Source organism: Siphateles boraxobius, unplaced genomic scaffold (assembly GCF_051911475.1).
Source record: "Siphateles boraxobius isolate OS27281-9 unplaced genomic scaffold, OSU_SipBor_1 122, whole genome shotgun sequence".
Lineage (NCBI taxonomy): Eukaryota > Metazoa > Chordata > Actinopteri > Cypriniformes > Leuciscidae > Siphateles > Siphateles boraxobius.
In genome coordinates this window covers 528,577-551,056 of record NW_027508725.1, presented here as the reverse complement: position 1 = coordinate 551,056, position 22,480 = coordinate 528,577, and the positions used below count along the sequence as shown (strand labels likewise).

The 22,480-nt window shown below is 42.0% G+C and overlaps 1 protein-coding gene across 1 annotated transcript in view; it reads right to left on the bottom strand.

Annotated features, from left to right (window-relative positions):
- The window catches only part of plpp4 (phospholipid phosphatase 4), a 132,937-nt gene that overhangs the window by 33,273 nt on the left and 77,184 nt on the right, over positions 1-22,480 (bottom strand). The window contains exons 2-5 of the mRNA XM_077223937.1: positions 20,757-20,865; positions 19,297-19,387; positions 8,027-8,090; positions 4,506-4,630 (exon numbers count right to left, since the gene is read on the bottom strand). Coding sequence (XP_077080052.1) covers positions 4,506-4,630; positions 8,027-8,090; positions 19,297-19,387; positions 20,757-20,865 — 389 coding nt within the window. The remainder of the gene's footprint in view (positions 1-4,505; positions 4,631-8,026; positions 8,091-19,296; positions 19,388-20,756; positions 20,866-22,480) is intronic.

Sequence of the window (22,480 nt, the reverse complement as noted above, 5' to 3'; positions counted from 1 at the left end):
CCTGCATGGCACAAGCTGATTGGCCTCGGCTGATTCTGAACATTTAAATAATCTGGTTTAGTGTTCGCTGTAGGCCAGTCCTGGGACCAGTTGCATAAACATAGCCATTATGTTAAGACTCTGACTTAAGTACTAGTACGACCAACTAGCGGGTAGTCGAGGGGAAATCAGTCTTATTTTTTAGCATCAAATTAGACCAATCTCCGTTTTTATGAACTGACTTGTGAACAGTCTTCAAGAAAAAACGTGATGACTAACTTGTAAGACTAGTCTTAGCAGTTTCTGCAACTGGCTGGGCTGCTTTCAAAGGGCAACTTGACAACTCTAGACATTTTTTCGCTGATTTTCACTTTTGTTGTCGCATGTTTTCTCAGCGATCTCCCCCTACAGCTGTGAGGCGTATATTTCACAACACTGTCGTCAAAAACTGACTTGCGGCCCCTCCTCTCCCTTTCTACCGCTGCTCATGTGCATTTGTTATTATCAGAGCCGGCCAACTTTATCGTGTGGAGTGTGTCTACCGAGGTGGGTAATACACCACACACATTGAGGGCGGTGTGTGTGTTTATGTCGATTTGCTGTAAAGCACTTTGTGTTTCTCGCTTGTTCTCACTTCACACGAGACTTCCTATTTCCAATTTACCGGGACGTTAGTCCTCATGTTGCAAGGTTGGTTTTCCGCTTAGGAACGTTGGGGGGAGCGGGGAAAGTCACCATTCTCACCAGAACAGGTTATTAAACCATCCAAATGATTTCTAAACGATTTTGTTAAGTTGAAATAGTTGCCAAGTTCCCCTTTAAGTCTATCTTTTTTGGCGCCCTTCCCTCCGTCTTCTTCACTCGGATGTAAATCATTGCTTATGTTACACGAGTACCCATTACTTGTGGAACCATTGCAATGTGTTTAGATATAAAGCAATCGCTTGGAATCAGCATTGGAGCTGATTTAATATTTACAGGTTTTTCATTATACATTTGTTTATGCACCATTCTATTGGCCTGTAAGTATGCTGGGGCTGTTATAAAAATTAAATATAAACAAATGTTAAATTGTATTTATATTAAATATAAAATGTAAAAAAAATACACAAATGAAAATTATTATACAAAAAACTATAAATTTGTAAAAAACAGTCAGCTTAAGGTAGCTACAAGAATGTAATGTGGTTAAATGTCAACTCCAATATCATACACTAGAGCTGTGTGGGATGGGGGTAAATTAAGCTCGATCTGCTGAGACATCACAATCGTGTTGCTTTGTGGTCTATAGACTATGGCGTGCACAGACCTCTGAGGGGACAGGGGCAAAAGCCAGTTCCTGGGGGTGTGGTGGTGTTGAATTCCCCCTCGGTAGAAATTGCGTTCCGGTTGTTGAATTGGTTCCCTCCGGGCGGCACCGGGATAGGAACAAAGAGGGGACTTTTAAAACGTGCCCAATTAAAGGGGCAGAGGCTCAATTAGACGCAGTCCTGCAGTATTCCTCTGAAATTCAGCCTTTAGTAACTAATTCAGATTAGTTAACAGCCTTTTCATTATTCCAAATCACTAAACCATCCTGCCGGATCTGCATTTATCAATTCATAAACATACACGTTCAAAATCATGTTTGATGTTTTACAAGTTTGTGTATGATGCAAAATAAGTTAATTACGTTTATAATCAATCTTAGCGAGAGAGCATGCATTTTGCATTTAACAACAATGGCAACAATAACAGCATCAGCAGAAGGAAGGCAACATTGCTGCTTGAGGAAACAGTGACTAAATGTTGCCTGAATGAGAACCCATTAAAAATGAAATAGGCATTGGCATGAGCTAGCAAGAGAAAGTAGTGATTGTTCATGGAGTGCAAATCCAACCAAATGCAACAATGAGTTGGCTAATGGAGGCCATTTTTAGATGATTTTAGTCAAAATGGCTGAAAAATCATTAATACAAGTTACTAGTACCATATTGTTCTGAATATAAGACAATGTTTTTTTTCTTAGAAATACATCTGAAAAATCGGTTTTGTCTTATATTCGGGGTCTAGACTTTTACATTTCAAAAATAAACCCGCAACAATAGGCGGTGCCAAATACACATAAGACGAGTGTGCCAAAAAATATGGTGTGCCAGAGTGTAACATTACAAGATCGCGAGCACAAAAAGACAATCTTAAAAACGCAACAGTCAAAGACAAGCTAACCGTCTAGAGCTGCGTGACTGTCAGGTTTGCATGCCTCGCTGATGGAACCAAACTTATCCCCGTATGTGATTTTAAAAAGTAAGACGGAAACACGATTTCAAAACTACAATAAGATTTCACTTTTACTGTTAAGGAAATTTTGCTAGGCAACATGGTTTTCACTATGAGATGGATAGCCTAATTGTTGTATAATTCAGATGGGCTACAGGTTATTTTTATGGTATGACAAAGAGTGTTTATTTTTAAATGCTCTCGGACCTACTGCTCCACCTGGGTCGGACATCGCACCACTTTTTCATTTGCATAGTTTCTCCTTGGCTTGTTTATTGTCATGGTCACAGATTTGATTTCATCATTCAGGTCAGGTGTGTGTGTCTAATCATCCTTGTTTGTATTTAAGTTCCCTTGATTCTGTTAATTGTTGTCGGGTCTTGTCTATGTTGGATGTGTGTTTCGCTACTCTTACTCTGTGGATTACCCAGCGGATTTATTTAAGACTGTCTAATTATTACTTCTATGTAAAGCACTTTAAATAACCATTGTTTGTGAAATGTGCTATATAAATAAACTTGCCTTGGCTAATTATCTTCATCTTCATGTTCGTAAGTATTATACCAGGACAATCCGTGACAGTAAGGCAGCAACAGTAAAGAGGATACAGCAAACATATCTTGCATGAGACCATGGTTTATATGAAAATGAGTCATTTTACAAGACAATATTCTTCCATTTTTTTTTACAAATTGATTTTATTTGTTACAGTAACACAAAGTGCACATTCTAACTAGGTAAGTTTGAGCCTTATTTGCTCAGGCACACATACCTGGTTTGGGCCAATAGTTAACAAACCTAAGGGGGTTATGGTACCCAGGTACACACTGCTCACTTGCAAGTCACTAGTTAAATATCTTTGTTCTTTGCTAGCCCAGATAGCCTCTAGATTTTAAGCAATTCAGCAAAGCAGATCCAAGCACAGGGATCTTTGGGCCATAGATCTGCTGTAGTGTTCTGTTGTCTTTCTGATGTGTTTGTTGAAAGGATTTATATATTTCTATCAATGCAGAAGTATATTTTACAATTAGCAGCATGATTGCAAATCGGCATGTATTTGTATCATCTCCTTTGTTTTTTTGTCTTGTTGATGAATTTATGTGTGCCTATTTTAGTGTGAGCACCCGTCCCGCTTTGCATTGTACCGCACAGCTTTTTCACCCCTTGTCCCGCACGTCGCACATTGAGAAAATGTCCTGCATTTTCATCAGTCTGTTGGTTTTTGAATACCATATTAAGAAAACGTGCATGCGTTCTTTTGCCCTTTTAAGAAAGCATTTTATTTATTCTCTTTGCGGTGTAGTTTTTCACCTGTATTTAACAACTCTTCGTCAGAAGTACAAATACAACAGCTGTTTTTAAATCCTATCCAATGGTTGAAAGGACAGGAGTAAACACAGTCACTAGTGGGCTGTGACGCTGTCAATCAAAATGTGGAGCGGTGATTCGTTCCATGTGTTTCTGTCAGAAAACAAATGGATAATTCGAACAGAACAGAACAGAATTTATCAACTTGTGCTGTGGTTGTTTTAATTCACATCCTTTCTAAAAAAAATATGAAAGTTTTTGGTTTAAAATATTCTTAATATATAAGACTGTCAATGATCTAATTTCATGTTGGTTTATATTTAATTTGTTCATTATTTATTTTGTAGGATTTTAGTTGGACTTGCCTGCTGCCTTTGGGCTCAGTGATGTTGAATTTAAATGTCATGTAAAATAAAGACATGTCATGTTACATTGTGATGTAATTGTGTTTTCTGGAAGGGACTAAAGAACAAATACTTTTTTATCAGCTGAAAGGCAGAGTACAAATGTTTTTATTAAGTTAGATAAACTTTATATAACAGTTTCAGGTTATATTTTAGTGTTGGTAACATGTCCCACATTGTCCCACACAAACTTATAATCATCCCACATTTGGTTTGTTTGATGGTGGTCACCCTAGCCCATTTATGCAGCAGCACCATATCTGTGTTGCAAGTCAAAACCCTAGTCCGCCAAGACTAAATACATTATCATATTCATAAAATGATTAGGAGAGCTATGATTGAAATATGCATTAGGGATGCACAATAAATCGGCCACCATATCGAGAATGAGAATGTCTGTTTGCATAACTGTTAGTTTGGTTCTGATTTAGCAGCTGCTGCCTGTTACAACTGACAATGCTCTCCCCTATACAAGTTTGAAAGTTTAGCCAAATAAATTATTTGTATAACTAATGCAGATCAAGCAATGTGTTAAGCTTACGCATCGGCACTTACAGGAGGAATGGCTGCTGGGAAAACTCTTTCGACCCTCAGTTACTAGGTCTAGCTCTCCAGTACACAGCATCTTGGCATTCATTTGGCCATCAGGGAAACAGCGGTGGAAGTAGTCTGGCCTTGGCCTGAGATAAAGATCAACATCAGAGATCTCAGCCAATGGTAAGGGCATGATTACAAATAAAAGCACAAATATCATAATAAAGGGGTGCAAAACTCAGTTCCTAGAGGGCCACAGCCCTGCAGACTTCAACACACATAGCAGTTGGTACAGCGGTCATGTGGTACAAGTTTGAACTCTCAGAAAATTACCAGTTCAGAAGCTGAAATTACAAGTTCTACAAGGATCTTAATGCTTTTTACAAGCAAGAATCTGGAAATTATGGTAATTACGACATGGCATGAAAGCACCGCAACTCTGCAGGGCTGTGGCCCTCCAGGAATTGAGTTCTGCACCCTTGTCCTAATAGATCTGTATAAAGCAGAGGTCTTCAACCCTGCTCATGGGGACCCACTGTTCCACAGAGTTTAGCACCAAACTCACCTGAACCCGCCAATCAAGTTCTTCAGGATTGCTTGAAAATCACAGGCAAAGAAATGGGTTTATCTAGCACAATAATCATTCTAGTGATGAATGATCTGTTATCGAGTTATTAAATCACTGTATTTATTTAGGTGGAACTTAGGTATCCAAACCTCTGAACTACAGAATAAACATCACTTATATGTACAAAAAATTGCAATTATCCATGTTTTGTATTTTTTGTAAATGTTTATGATATTCTGTTCTAGGCCTACGGGCCATCGAGCCACAGTGTTTCCCTACCTACAGCCCAAGACGCTAGGAGAGCTTGCACCATCCTCCAGCAATTGAACATCTCAGTGTAACCTTGCTTCCCTGAGAAGGGAACTAGATGCTGCATCAGTAGCTGGTGCTATGGGGAACACCCTCCAGGTGTGATGGTTATCTGAAGCCTGTATAGAATCACGCCAATGTATTGCTAGTGGAACTCACTGCAGAGTCAAATGAATCAAATCGGTCCACCTCTTTGGATCTAAGGGATGGAGCTTAACCTAATTTAGTTTTAGGGATAGGGTTAAGGTTAGGGCTAGGGTGTGGTTGGACCTTCTAGATTCACTGATTAGGTCCAGACAGGGGGAGCTTTACGAAAAGCTCCACCCATTGTTTCTTTTCTTTGTTTTAAAAAGCAAACCAAATATTTAATTAGGAGATTAGGAGACGACGAGCGCGCAAAGCTTTATGCAATGATGCTTATATTAATCAAGGAATAAAAAAGCCCATTACCACACCCAAAACAAAGTGGCTGCAGATGAGAGTCCGAAGCAAGCACTTGTGGGACAACGTTGTTCTGCACCACTTCACAGACGATGAGTGAATAGAGAATTTTAGATTAAATTTCAATCAGTTTTATTACAATTGAGGTATTTACATGGAGCATTTTCATTCATTTTGGACTTTTAAACCAATTGAAATTGGAATTCAATGCACCATGTAAATGCACCTACTGATGTCACCTATGCCTCTAAAAGACATGCTCGTGCAACTCCCACTCCCTGCACCACGGCACAAAGAGCCGTGAATTATAAGAATAAAGATGCTTCAAAGAGGAAGGTCTAGAATTCAAAATGGTTTCAGTTATCTCAGAAGAAAGGCCAGAACCAATCAGAGATCTCCGTACAGAGGCCAGAACCAAAAGGTCAAACAGAAACATCTTTTCCTTATCAAACCTCTGCTTACTTACTCACACTTACTACTTGAGGGTGTAACCTCCACTTATGGTCCTCAAACTGTGCCTTAAATAGTTTTGTTGGGTTTTGTCATATCAGTGTGTTACCCCTGACAGAGTCTGTTGGCGTCTGTCGTTTTCACTGTTGGTCAGTGCAGTGTGAATTGGCCTGTACTAGTATCTGATTTTGCAGATAGTTTGCTTATGGTTATAAAAATTAAAACTTGAAAAGTACTGTACTTGCTCAGCTTTTGGATGATTTTTTTCCATTTACAATCAGGATGTGACAATTGGTCACTGTGATATTTGTCCTGCCAGGCATTGAAAACTATTTAAACAAATTTCTGGCCTTAGGAAAAATGCTTTGGTGGACACACGCCCCAAGTCTGCTCCCAGCTTCAGCCGATCTGGAGCATGAACCCCCCTGACAGACAGAAACTTGTTTATAGCCCAGAGTAGACCGTGCCTCGCTAACTTTTACAGGAAGTGAGAATGCATTCCCCCTGGCTGATTCAGATAAGAGGTCACTGAAATGTTGTCCATTCTGATCAACATGGGGCAGTCCGACAGTCCAGAAGGATTTTTTCAATGTCAGAAGAACCACCAACAGAGATGGGCGCCGTCTCAGACTCAGTAGGCCTGACGGCCTTGATAGACCATGTCCCAGCCTACCAAAGAGGCATCCGTCTTGATCGTCTTGTGATCAAAGACTGCACCTAGCCAGACATCCTGCGTCAAAAACCAGTGTCGTGTTTAATGTAGTAGAGTACAAAATCCCTTGCAAGTAACTTGAATAACTCTGTGGGGAGAATGCCAACTTGGGGTTACCCAAGTGAATCGTTGATCCACCACTGAAACAGTTTCATTTGGAGCTGGCCCAGCAGAATTAAGAAAATATCAGCTGTAAATGCCAGACTCTACCTGGGAAGGAGGCACTTCCTCTATGGCTCCTTTCTCCAAAAGAGAAAGTATTTCCTGCCTGAGTACTGGAGTTTTCCTTTAGTACTGGACAACAGTTGTGGAAAGCACAAAAATTAAATTGGTTTAACCATGTTATATAGTTTGTAGAACCCAGCAAGATACATTGAGCAGAAGTCACAGAACGTACTTCTTTCCTCAGAAAGAAGGTTAATCAACAGTCATATAGGCAGTTAAGTGCTGCTTGAGCATGTACTTCACACACACATCGTATGTGTCAAAGAAGGTTGTCTGAAAATTCAATTCTCTAAGGTGAGAATAGGAAGATAACGACTCACTACACAGGTCAGATCAACCATTTCCCGAAGAAAAGAAATCTGTGGAGTGATGTCGCGAGTATGTTCTTTTGAGTTACAGGTGGCGTGTGCCTCGATGGGTGGTGCAAGCACCATCAGCCAGTAAATTGCTGTGATTCTAGACCATTGTAATACCTGAAGGGTGTTCCACATAGCATCAGCTCCTGACAGCACTGAAAGTACCTATGATACGAAACATGAGAAGTCCACCATTGTTTCCTAACTGTGCCAATCTAATCAACATTTGTTTGCATTCTGCATCCCTGTGTCTGTTTTTGTTCACTCCTCCAGTATTTTAAAATGTATCACTTGGCCTTTTTTACTTCCATTGTAAGCGCCTTACTGTAACTGTGATTCTTTTGTTTTATTTTGTAAAGAATACTTAAAAATTTGTCTAAAATCCTTTCAGTGATTACAGTTGTTAACCATCCTAGAACATTCCTTTAAAGTGGTATAGAATTCGTATGGAAATGATACAGAAATCATGTTTTTACATTACCTGCCAACTATCAACTTGATGGTATTTGTGAAGACGCCGTTCAAAGCTAGAGCGAGAGATACCGCTGCAAAATAGAGAAAACAAGAGACAGGCAGATTAATAATGACTCTGTTAGACAGCATTCACAGTTAAGTGACCTTTCTAATCTGATATCAGCCTTAAACAATCCATTATATTATATCCTAAACAGCAACAGTTGTCTTCATGATTGATGCCTGTTAAATACTAGATTTACATTTAAATTTAACCATTTAGCAGATGCTTTTGTCCAAAGCGACTTACAATAGAAGCAGTTAAACCAACCAAAAAGTAACAATATGTAAGTGCTGTGACGAGTCCCAGTTAGTCTAGCACAGTACACAGTTTATATACATATACAGTCTTTCTAGCTTGGAAACACTTCGTACCAGACCTTCTTGATCATGTGCTTGTCCGTATAGACAACACATTGGTAAAATTGGAAACACTTTATTTTGATGGTCCCTTTTGAACATTCTTTTGACTATAAACAACTTTGCAACTACATGTCAACTAACTCTCATTAGAGTATCAGTAGACTGTCTGCATAATATCTGCTAACTCTTTATCATGATGCTCCTCCAACAAACACTCTACTGACTATAAGCAACTTCCCAACTACATGTCAACTTATTCTAACCCTAACCCTACCAGTCTACTAATACTCTACTAATACTCTAATGAGAGTTAGTAGACATGAAGGTGCAATGCTACTTGTAGACAACAGAATGTGTTAAAGGGACCATCAAAATAAAGTGAAACCGTGGAATTGTACATATAAATCATCAGGGGAGCTGAGGTTGTGCCGCCTTTTCAAACTGGCACACCAGATCCTCCTGTGTGCTTAGAGAAAGCAGCTCTCCCTGAGAGCAGTTTACATTACTGGGCACCAACACCTGGGGGCAGACATCCTGTCGAGGCAGGGTGCAGCAGATATGGAGGGTGTTTGCCCAGGTGGAGGTGGACCTATTAACACTTCAAGAAATGGCATACTGTCCACTCTGGTTCTCCCTCATGCATCCTGGTCCTCTAGGGCCATAGTGCCATGGTGCAGACGTGGACTCGTACGTGACAGCGATGATCGATCATATTTGTTTGAAACCTTTAACTTGCACTTTCTTGGCTTAACTGCTGCACTTAGGTTTATAAATGGAATGTGAATGTTTTTTATATGTGTGTTTGTATTGCAGCACCGCTAAGCAGTCTCTGAAATTTCATTGTATCCCGATGCAATGACAATAAAGGCTAATTCTAATTCTAATTCTTTAAGAGAATTAGAATGTAAGATATGTAATGTAAGATTAGTAACCCTAAGATATTTTTTAAATTTTTGTCAGGTTTCTGTCAGTTCTGTCTAGTCTATTTCTTGGTTTTGTGACAGAGCCCTGACATTCTTGTTTTGTCTTGTGCTGTGTAGCACACAGCTTGTGTTCAACACTAGCTGTGTGCTTTCATGTTATCATGTTTTTGTGAACATGCGGCTTTTGGGTGTTCTCATTGCATGTTCATGTCTCTTTTTGTGTGAGCACATGGCTTGTGATTTGTTTTACTGGCCATGTGCTTGTGTTTTAGTCATGTTTGGTGTGAGCACATGGTCCTGTGCTGGTTGTTGTCCAAAGCCTGGTTCACACGGCAGGATAATTAGGCCGATTTTAGCCCTGATTTACCCCTTCTGTTCTGACAATCTTAAGGAATATCTGATCAGATATTCCTGCCGTGTGTGGTGTGTTAAGAGTGCTCTCGTCTGCTCGGAAGGACATCGGGGTCGCTCCGATCTCAAAGCGGGGATATCCAACATGTTGGATTTTTTTGGCCCGATTTCTCCTCGTCTGTGGTGCCCCCCGGGGACAAAAGAGCATGCAGCCAGTGGACTGTGGCGTGTAGCCAATCAGAAAGCGAGGTGACGAGGTGCAGAGGAAGCACCAGAAACAAAATCAAAACAGCCGTCCATGCTCGCGTTGTCTCCACTTCTTTGACCATCGCCTTTTCTTTTGATAATGTTTTTTTCGTTTTAAAAACAAACTATCGCCACCGCATCCTCTTCGTCCGCCATGATTGTTTACTCTGAAGTCACGTTTGATCTCGAGGTATTTTGCGAGATTTTCCATCTGACCTGGGAATACTCGGGAGTCAAATCGGTTTGTGTGTGATGTGTTGATTTTGCCGTGTGGCTGCGCACCACACTCTGTACGACCAAAACTGTTAGACCCGTGATTTTTTTTTTTATCGCCGTGTGTGGGGTCTCTCAGGTTTGGAAAAACGGCCGACAATTTTAAAATCGTCCCATGTGAACCAGGCTGAAGGCAGTGGTTCCCAGCCCTGTCTAACCCTTCCCAAGCCTACTAAAAAGTTTAGTAAAAAGGAGGTGATCAGTGGGAGAGAGCACTATGAGAGTACTATATGTTTATACATAAAGTTGATTAGCCCATTCATCCTCTATCGTTAACTGGTCATGAATAGACAAGCCATAATTCAAAAGCATTAAGAATTAATACAAGCAATATTAAACTATTTTAGGACTAAAGGCCTAAATAATCCTTTATCTGGCATAAGCGATATAACCAGCACTTGGTATCCACAAACAGTCCATTGAAAATTCACTGTGGGAAAAAATAATTCTGAGAACCTTCCTGTACTATACTTTACCATCCCAGTTTTACTTCTGTTGTCTGTATCTCTAACCATTAAAAAGTCTGTTCATCTGCTTGAAGCAAAAAATGTTGAATGGATGAGGGTTATGTTAAAGCTCTGTGCAGTTCAGACTCGAATCAAAGCATAAAATGCGTATTGTATTAGATTATATGCACTGACATAACCAGGTTTAACCAAGACCAATGAGCCATTTGATAACATTGATCGTTTTATGATGCTTAATGCTGACTTAGAACCATTGAAAGCCAAATTGATTTTTTTATTATAATAGTTTTTATTTATTAACTTGTAGGCTTTTGCATAATGATATGGCACTAATGTAAATTTGGTAAAAGTGTATTGTAAACTTAAATATTAGCATATAGATGTTAGCCTCTAATGACTTACAAACTGTGGAAAAACTGGAAAAGTGTGCAGAGCCCAGCGGAGGGGTGCATGCACCTGAGAGCATCTCTCTGTAGGCAAGGGCGTGGTTAGCTGGTACTCTGACGTCAGAGGGTACCACAACTTCTAATAAGAAAATTCTACTGCAGTAGCCACCGTTCAACCTGAAGAGGGCAGCACTCCGACGTTTTTACGCCATATATTGTAGAATTAAAACAATAAAAAAATAAAAAAAAGATTTACTCGAATCAATGAACAGCATTTATGAAGCTCCATTCTTACAGATCATTAACTAAAAAAATTGTTTTAGTGTTTAGTTTTTAGTTTTAGTGTTTAGTGTTTAGTTAAATTTTTTACTTTTCACTGTCACTGATTTGTTTTAGTAAACAGTTACAGTTAGTTGGACTGTTTTGAACCTTTTTTTCAATGCGTAAGCTTGAGGAGGACAACGTTGTGAAAGCTCCTCTACAAATGAAACATCATTAGCAGTAAGAGCCTCTATTCTGATTCACCTCTGTCACCTGTTTGAACAGTCTTCTAACAATACACCATCTAAGACACTTCATTACAATCTCTGACATGTTTGAAATGAAGGGAAGAAATAACTTGCCCAAGTCCGCTTGCATAACTTGCATGACCCTTAACACAAGTACCACCTGAGACTAAATGTTCATTGTCATTACTTCATTACGTCTTTTTGAACACTTCACATCTGAAAGATCACATTATGGTCCTGTTTGTCTTTCCGTAATTAAATCAGTTTTATGTCCTCCTGGCTCTTTTGTAGTTGTGCAATTTAAAACAGTCATCTAAATAGAAAAGTACATGATCATTGAATTTTTTCTTCTTATGAAGACTTTTTAAATGGATTTGTACAGATTTCTTTTAATGGCTTTGTTCACTCATTTGACATTTAACATTCTCAGTTCAGTTTGGACTATTCCATAAAGTATCTGTAATATACATAATCACATGTGTGAAGGCAAGAGAGATTATTATAATACACTGTAAAAAAAAATCTGTTAAATTCACGGTAAAAAAAACGGCAGCTGTGGAAAAAAAGCCAGAAATTTAACATAAAAAAATACATTAGCAACATAGGTTTTACAGACTTAACTTAAATAAAAATGACTTTTGTGCTGCATAAGTCTTCTGAAGTCATACAATAGCTTTGCTTGAGAAACAGACATAGATTTAAGTATTATTCATTCAAATCTCGCTCTCAAACCACATTCAAAAAGTGATTTCAAACGGCCACAGTCAGTCACAGGACAAGTGGAGTCAGTGGCATCTGGCATCACTGACGTCAAACCTGGTTCGACGTGTGTTGAAGCTGATATTTCAGTAAGATTGAATGAAATTTGAGAGCTACAGTGAAGGAGAGGCTTTCATAATATGGTGCTCTTTTGGTATTTTTTTGTAATAGTTTGTGACTGACGGTAAAGATGTGGTTTTTTTTCATTGTATGGAAAAGAGTAGTTCTGGGAATTTATTTGGGTGGAAATTACTTTTCACATTAGCGGGAACAAACCCTTTACCAGAATCCTCTGATTCAAGTAGGTAATGGTAGAAGAGTGATTTTTTGGGGCCTCTAAGGATACAATTCTATAGAGTAGAAAAGTGTGTGTTGGCCCTGCAAAAAAAAAAAAAAAAAAAAAAAAACTTGCATTCCCAGGCTGCTCGTTGAGGCTTAAGGCAAACAGTATTAAATGTTAAATGTGTAATGTAAGTCCCATAGTGTTAATTTTTGTATACTCTCTGCAGAATGTGGGATTACCGTGGAGACAAATAGTTGATTAAACAAAGAAACACAGAAACATGGTTTTGAGGAACAACTTGAACAAGCAAATAAGCCAAGTAAGGCATGTGTAACCATAGCATTTCAGATTCTTTGCGAATTTGTGGCTTGATAAAAAAAACATGGTGTGTTTCCTGAATTATAGGGCAGAGGGTATGAAATCAATTTAAAAAGGCCTTTATAAAAAAGCACAGTGATTACATGTGGAACATGCAATAAACAAATTATTTGACTGGGCTGATTGAGTTTATGAATGTCCAATAGGCATTGTGGGCATCATGTTTAAGAACCGTTTTTGCAGCGTGGGAGAAAGCTTTGAGTCTCATAGTTTCATAGTACAGTACATCAAGTGTTTTTATCGTATGAAGCAAAATTTTCTCATGATATGACTATTATCATGTAAGTAGTGTGATTGTTGTACAATGTTAGGAAATGCCTTCCATAAAAGTCCTGTCCCTTGTTTTAAAAGGAGCAAATTATTCTAATATTCATTCTCAACAAAATGAGGAATTACTGATGACAGGCTGGGAAACGTTCCGTCGGATGACGACGAATGGGGGATTCGCTTAGAAAGCCTATCAACTTCGAGTATTACAAAACGAGCCAATGGCAAAGAAATGCCATGGGTCTGCGGAATTTGCATAGCGTATCTCCGCCTTACCTCGTGGGTATAAAAGGAGGACGCCGGCAACATGCAGATATGTTTCTTCGCTGAGGAGCCAAGACTGAGCTCAGGCGATCCCCGCGGTACAGCAGAAAGTGGCAGGCAGACGGAACGTCTCGGTTACGTATGTAACCCTCGTTCCCTTTCGTTGTCACTCCGAGTTCCGTCGGATGACGACGAATGAGGTTACCAGTCTAATCACGCCACCTTCTCGGCTGTCTTCCAGTGCGCTGCGTAAATCTGAGATCCCTCTTATTTAGCACAGGAATACCAAGGTACACTGGGGAGCATATCCCATAGCTTGGAGTAAATATGCAATTATTGTCAACCCAGAGGGGGGGGGGACTTAGAGAATACACATATGACCCGGAGGGATACATATGGAGAATACTGGGTTATCCAGCCTCAGGTGGAATATTTCAACCCCAGGGGTGGCAAGGTGGCTTTCCAAGGGAAAGACACATGTTCAGAGATGCTTACAGTGGAAATACACATCTGGGGGTCGCTCGGAGGAGGGACCATGCACACAGGAGGCACCTAGCCGACGCGCAGGCAATAGACAGTGGCGCCGATGTCAGGAGTGCTGGAGGAACTCAGGGCTTTCGGAGAAGCTCACCTGAGGAGATATCGCACGTATCCAGTCCGTGGAGTGGAATGGCGAGCAAGCGAAGACACCTGAGCAGTTCCAGTACTAGCTGGTTGAAGCGAGTACATGAGAGGACACTGGCTCCACTCGGAGATTGTAGAATCTGGCGAATGTGTTCGGTGTCACCCAGCCTGCAGCTCTGCAGATGTCTGTTAGCGAGGCGCCATGCGCTAGAGCCCAAGAGGACGCCACACTCCGGGTGGAGTGGGCAGTCACAGCAAGGGGGCATGGTCGACCTTGCTGCTGGTATGCCAAAGCAATGGCGTCCACTATCCAGTGAGACAACCTTTGCTTGGAGAAAGCCTTTCCCTTCAGCTTCCCACCATAACAGACAAAGAGCTGGTCGGAGGTCCTGAAACACTGCTCCTGTCTAAATAGGCGCGGAGAGCGCGTACTGAACAGAGCAGTGCCAAGGCTGGGTCTGCCTCCTCCAGGGGCAGCGCTTGCAGGTTCACCACCTGATCCCGGAAGGGAGTGGTAGGAACCTTGGGCACATTTCCGAGCCGGGGTCTCAAGATCACGTGAGAGTAAGCCGTCCCAAATTCCAGGAACGCTTCGTCAACGGAGAATGCGTGCAGGTCCCCTACCCTCTTGATGGAGGCCAATGCAACCAGGAGCGCTGTCTTCATTGACAGGAATTTAAGCTCCACTGATTGCAATGGCTCAAAGGGAGCACTCTGCAGGGCAGTTAGAACCACTGAGAGGTCCCAAGAGGGAAAGAGAGGAGGGCGAGGAGGATTCAGTCTCCTCGCTCCTCTCAGGAACCTGACGATCAGGTCGTGCTTCCCAACAGACTTACCTTCGACCGGATCATGATGTGCGGCACTAGCGGCGACATAGACTTTCAGGGTGGAGGGAGACAGCCTTCACTCCAACCCTTCTTGAAGGATGGAAAGCACGACACTAATCGAACATCTCCGGGGGTCTTCTCGGTGAGAAGAGCACCAGTTGACGAAGAGGTTCCACTTCAACGCATAGATGTGTCTCTTGGACGACGCTCTAGCGAAAGTGATGGTAGCCGCCACCGCTGGTGGTAGGGTACTCAAACCTGCCTCGTTCCGTCCAGGAGCTACACGTGGAGGTTCCAGAGATCGGGACGAGGGTGCCACAGGTTGCCAAGTCCCTGAGAAAGGAGGTCCTTCCTCAGGAGAATCGGCCAAGGAGGTGCTGTCGCGAGGAGTACGAGTTCGGAGAACCAGGTCCGGGTGGGCCAGTACGGCGCGACCAGAAAGACCTGCTCCTCGTCCTCCCTGACCTTGCGCAGGGTCTGCGCAAGAAGGCTCACTGGGGGAAACGCATATTTGCGGCCCCGCGGCCAGCTGTGCGCCAGTGCATCCGTGCCGAGCGTGCCCTCGGTCAGGGAATAATACAGGGCGCAATGGGTCGAGTCTTGAGAGGCAAACAGATCTATCTGTGTCTATCTAGCTCCGGGGATATAAATGGCATGAAGCGACCTCAGATGCTTCTGACTCCATATGAGGAGGTGGCGGGCGAGTTGCGACATACGGCGAGAGCGTAGACCACCTTGACGGTTGATGTACGCTACAGTGGCGGAATTGTCTGAACGGACTAGTACGTGTTGATTCTTGAGCATGGCCCGGAAGCGGCACAGAGCAATACGTACAGCCAGCAACTTGAGGCAATTGACGTGCAGAAGGCGCTGGGCTCTTGTCCAGGAGCCCGTGGCAGCACGTCCATTGCACATGGCGACCCAGCCCGTGGTGGAGGCATCTGTCGTTACGACAACATGCCGAGAAGCTCGTTCCAGGGGCACTCCGGCCCGTAGAAAACTGAGGTTCTACCACGGGGTGAAGGTCTGACGGCAGGTCGGAGTAACTGGTACTCGGATGGTGCCGTGTTGCCATGCCCACCTCGGGACTCGGTCGCGAAGCCAAAGCTGAAGCGGTCTCATATGATGCAATCCGAGCGGTGTTGCCGCGGCTGCAGATGCCATATGCCCCAGGTGCCTCTGAAAAGGTTTCAGTGGAGCCGCACACTTGCCCTCGAACTGTCAGCAGTGACTGCGCGCGCTCGCTCGAAAGCTGCGCCTTTTACATGGCGACCGAGTCGATTTCCATACCGAGAAAAAGAGATCCTCTGCACGGGGCAAAGTTTGCTCTTTTCCCAGTTGACCCGAAGGCCCAGACGGGCAAGGTGCCGGAGCACTAGGTCCCTGTGTTCGCAAACCTGGTCTCGAGAGTGAGCTAGGATCAGCCAGTCGTCGAGATACTTCAGGATGCGAACCCTGTGTTCCCATAGGGGAACAAGGGCTGCCCCGACGACCTTCGTGAAGACGCGAGGAGACAGGGCTAGCCCAAATGGTATGCCTGCCCCTCAAAAGCAAACCGTAGGAACGGTCTGTGTCGAGGAAGAATGGAGACATGAAAGTAGGCGTCCTTCAGGTCGATTGCTGCAAACCAATCCTGGGGCCGCACACACTCGAAAATGCGTTTGGCCGTGAGCATCTTGAACGGCAGCCTGTGAAGGGAGCGGTTCAGAACACGCAGGTCCAGGATTGGCCGTAACCCACCGGTTTTCTTAGGAGGATAGGGCATTGCCAGTGACCATAGTGGAACGGATTCCCCTGAAGCAGGGAGGAGACCGTGCGAACTGAATCACGTAGCCGAGCCTGATCGTCCGCGTGACCCAGCGGGACAGGTTGGGAAGCTCTAGCCAGGCTCCCAAGAACTGTACCAGCAGGGTCATTTGAACCACAGACTTCGCACCGGTGGTGCAGCAAGGCGGAATGACTGACCCAGGGGTGAGCAGCAGGGAGTGGAAAACAAAGGATTCTCCCCCGGCCCTCCACCGGGGGAAGGAGTGGTCCCGCTACCATCTCCTGAGAATCACCATCATCCCTGAGCAGCCCGTCTTAAAAGCGCCGCTTTGCCCGGCGTTTAGTGGGGGGCGGGGCAGGAGAGGGCTGTGGCGTCCCCCTGCGGCCTCCAGAGCCAGCCCGGGTGAACGGACGGGGAGGAAGCCGCGGGAGGGCGCCTTCGGCGGTGGGCAGACTGAGGGATCTGAGCGGACGGCGGGGCCGTCGGGGCAGAATATGCCTCAGGTTGCTCATGGGCGGTTGAGAACTGTTGTACAGCCCTGAACCGCACCGCCGAAGGGCTGACCTGGGATATGAGGGTGTCGGGCAGACGGTACCGCCGGACATCCTGCACATCGGACAGGTTGAGCCACAGGCTTGAATGGTGTACATCAACTGACCCAGGGAGCGTGCGGCCACTTTCGTTGCTCGGGGAGCAAGGTCAGTGGCGGCGCGCAGCTCAATGAAGAGCCCTGGGTCAGTCCTGCCCTCCTGCATGTCCATGAACACCTGGGCCAGGAAGACCAGCAGAATGGCCATGGCATGTAGTGAGGCGGCTGCCTGTCCTGGGCGCTATAGGATTTCGGCACAAGTGTAGACGAAAAACTATAGGCTTCGGACGGGTACTTAGGATCGCGCCGAGAAGAAGCACTCTGAGGACACAGTTATTTTAGTATCACAACAGAGCGTTCAACCGGGGGACCCCAGTGTACCCATGAGCAGTGGCCATGGGAAGGAAGGGCTGAGGAGATCAACGAGGGATCGCTGGAAGACATGGGGGTTTTCGAGGAATTCGAGATCTCCTGATGCACATCCAGGAAGAAAGGTATTGGGGTTAGACGGCGCCTTGTTCCACACCAACACCCTCAGGTCACCCTGGCCACGAGCCGAAGTAGCACCTCACGTGGAGAGTGTTAGATCGGTGTGTGGATGAGGGGACTCTCTCTCAAACGAGATCATTGAGTTTCGACCGTAATGACGTGATGGTCACGTTCCCGCGGGGAGAACGTGAGTCATCCACAAACACTGCTCTAGCGTGATCAAGCCCAAGCACGCAGAGCAGAGAACGTGCCCATCAAAATCGGAAATGAGTCAACCGCCACCAGAAATGCACGGGCGAACTGCCTTTAAAAAGACTTCCCTCGTGCTAGCTCTTTTGTGAGAGAAAAGAAACTCTGAAAGTGTTGAAGCGCCCGGGGAGAAACACACTCACTGGCAAACCACTGCACAGATAAGCAGGAAGCGCGCACTCGCCGGGAGATCGCCGTCACACCAACACCAGTGAATCTCGTTAGTTTGTAAGAAGCTGACAGTTCAGAGATGGCTTGTGGAGTGAAGAATGAACTTGGCTTCGAAGCGAAAACATATCTGCATGTTGCCGGCATCCTCCTTTTATACCCACGAGGTAAGACGGAGATAAGCTATGCAAATTCCGCAGACCCATGGCATTTCTTTGCCATTGGCTCGTTTTGTAATACTCGAAGTTGATAGGCTTTCTAAGCGAAACCCCCATTCGTCGTCATCTGACGGAACTCGGAGTGACAACGAAAGGGAACAGAGTTGGTTCACTATGAATATTCATTAAGTAAGGAAGAATATACTTAGATTATATCTTTTTTCACAATAGTAACCCCAACCTAACAGAGTTATCAGGACCAAGATGCAAAGCAGAGGAAAGCATACTTGAGTAAATATAAGACAACGTATTACAGGGTAATGGCAACTCACCAAATAAATAATTATGGTTACATGAAATATTGATTTGAGATTAAAAAAACAAAGCCTGCATATTGTCTTAAAGTCACCATGAATTCAAAATTGACAATTATAATTTTTTATGGAATATTGCAGTAATTATTATTAATTGATGGATAGAATTATCAGTGCACATCATTATTTTTTTCTTAAATTCATGTGCCCTTGAAATGTTTAATCAAAATAACTTCCTCTCCTTCTTGCAGTGACATCTCTTCTCTGATGACATGTTTACTGGCACGAGGGCGGGACAACCTGTCACTCACATGAGATCCACCAATAGCAAACCACAACCATCAAACCATCCAATCAATTCCCCACGGACAAAATCAAGTCTCACCCTATATTTTTTCTTGTTCTAGAAGAAAGGTTTCACTCGGTTATATGTCACAATAGGGAAGAAAAGACAATCACTCATGCATAAAGGTCACTTTTCATGTTTAATAATGGTAGAAACATTAATTTTGTACAGATTTGAATGATGTACATTAGTCACTGACTTTGTTGACTATATTTTTGGCATGGTTTGGGTACTCACCTAAACAAGCCTCTTTAATTTCTGTCTTGTCTGTCCTCTGTATAATCTTCACCACGAATATCACAGCCAGCGGGGTGAGGAATGAAATTGCCTGTAAAGAAAAATGAACACAATATCCCTTTACTGCATCCTATTTCACAAAGCCGACATGATTATGGTAAAAAGGAAAAGAAAAGAAGCTGTTTTTCTATCCAAAAGCATATAATGGGTTAGATGAAATCAAAGTTTTTTTCCTGCTACTTCATGAATGTCTTTATATCTTGAGGTTATAAAAGCTTGTATAGTGTACACCCTCCAACTACCTCCCACACAAAACAGCTCAAACTCTTAGATGTTTTTGTAAAAATTTCTCGATTTGAAGAAAATGAGAGGGTGAGATCATGCCTGTAAATGTTAAATCCACAGATTCGTGGCTCTTTACAATAAGTACTTGAAAAATTAAACATCTGTGAATATGGGTAATATATGAGTTTAAATATCTTTAGTCTGAAAATTTCCCCACTTCTCATCTGGGGAAGAATATGATTTTTTGGAGCATATATATATATATATATATATATATATATATACATATATATACCTATCTTTTTACTAAAATCCTTTTTCTTAAATGTTAGACAAATTGAGGGGGAAACAATCTGTACGTGTTACTGCTTTTTTGCATTACTATTGGACTTTACTATTTACTATTCTATACTATTATTACTATAGTTTATTTACAGATATATCTTACAATCTAGTTTGACTAAAGGCACTAGTTTTCTGCAAAATGCCCTTTTCTAAACCTAGAAAACATTTAGTTAAAATATTAATTAAACCATTTGGAGAAAAAAAATTGATTATTGTTGAATTTAATTTTTTATTTATTGTCTTGTTAAAGATAATTATGTATTTTGGGTCTCCTGTATGTATCTGTATATGATAGTTGCACATGACTCTTTTCTATAATAATGTGTGGTGGAAACATCTGTTGGTGTGGTATTATAACATATAATGTTTTATGTGTTGTAATGAATGGCAAATGATATTGAAAAGAATTTGATAACGACTTTTAGCACACCATTAAAATACACCAACACAAGTGGTCCAGTAAGGAAAATAGGCAGACTCCTGGAGTTAATAGCAAGACTCGTGTAATGACTGCATTGCTTTTTGTAATAATATGTGAGTGCAAGCCACTAAACACTGTTAGCAAACAAAATTAAAGCCATGCACTTCCTCAGCAGTGTTCATTTCATATTGAACCCATCAAACTATTATGAAATCGGTGTGAAATAATGGAAATGTGCCTAGTGTGTCTCTGAAGCTCCTCTTCGGCAGTAATAAGAATGCAGTCTGGAAACTTAATGAGCAATCATGCATCATGTTAAAATGTGTTCAGACGGGTTAAAGCAATCCAGCCTTACTGGAAAGCATGATTAAATTTGCCGTAATATTTGTGCTGAATGATGTGCACTTACAAACATGACTCTCTTCGGGATGTGGTCTGATTCCACCAGAGGGTTCTTGTAAAGCCATAGTTCTTCAGGTTGGATAACTCTTTCAAAGGGCTCCAGGAACTCTGTGAACCTAGACAGAAGAAGAGAGGATGAGACTGTACACTGCCTTCAGTTTTACTATAAAGCTTTACTATAAAATGACCTGCAGCTGAGTTTGATCAGGATTTAAGGCTTGGATTTGAGGAACCCTGCTGTACACATTTCAACATAAAGTGTGTTGGACATAAAGTGTTCGGTGAGTGGTTTAGCATGGTCGAGTGGGTTTCAATGGTCGTCACAGAGGAAGAAGGACCAACAGTGGAAGATAAAGTACCCAAGCCTTATTTACTTTATTTTTAACATAAGAGTGGACACATGCGTGTTTAACTTGGCTTTCATTGTCAGACACTTGCAGTTACAGTATTTTAGCTTCACAAAAACAGTCCACTATCCTGCTTGATATTGCAAACTGACATTTGTCATCGTATTCTTTTTATTTGTGGTCATAACCATAAACACTGGTTTGTAGCAGGCAGTTTACTATACTTATAGTGGATTAAAGGTATACCTTAAATTTAATGCAAGTTGCTTTGGATAAAAACATCTGCCTAATGCATAAATGTACATGTAAAATATCCAAACCATTATCCATAGAACAGCATACAGGTTTTAGACTCGCTGCAAATGATAACAAACAAGAGCACATAGAAAACATACAAATATATTGTGCCTTTATTTGCTCAGTTATTCACTTTATTTAAACTGTTTTTGGAAATTGGAATTTTTTTTTGGTTACTGGTTCTGCAGGCGCAATGCAAGAGAGCATCGTGTGTGAATGGCCCTTAATTTAAACAAAATTAAATAAAACATATATGACAATTTAGAAAATGTTTAGCAATAGAGCTTATTTTGGTATTTGTCTTTGAGGACAACATTTTGAAAATATTTCTACATACTGATAGTCTCGCCTGTAATTTGGATTTGGATTATAGTCAAAGCCTGTAAACCACGAACTAACTTCTGAAGAGATTATTACGTACAGTATCTCTGCAAATATGCTGACTGTGACACTGGGACTTGTCTTAGGTTTAACATATGCCTTTGTTTAACCTTTTATTAAAGGATATCTACATATACACACACTGGGCAATAATAATATTAATATTATTATGTATTTCTCAGCCTTTAAAGATTTTTTGCCTTCTCATTTAAACTAGATAAGAGCGCTTCAATATCTTTCAGATTACAATAAATATATAAATAACTGATGTGGCGGGCATTATGAGTTGAACAGAAATTATTCATCATATCATAGCCACACAGAAAAAGATGACAGACTGGGCTTTCTTTCCTTAGCTTTGTTTTGTTTTAGCTTCAAGATTGTAAAATGAGAAGCCATAATCCTCTGGGAGAACAGAAGCACTGAAGAAGGAAATATTATTCAGGCAGCATGAATTCAGAATTACTTGTTACTGGATACTGTGTTTAATTAATTTGTCATGAAGTATAGTACAGTACAGTACAGTTAAAACAGGAAAAAATATGTCATTCTATAGGCTAATGACTTGACTAAAAGCAAATTAGAGTCATAATTAAACTATCCTTAAGCAATGAGCCGAGATTGGAGGTCTTTGTAAGAGCCACTCTGCACTATATTTATATAAAAAAATTAAAAAAAACTCTGCCTTTTTGAGTTTGCCATTCAC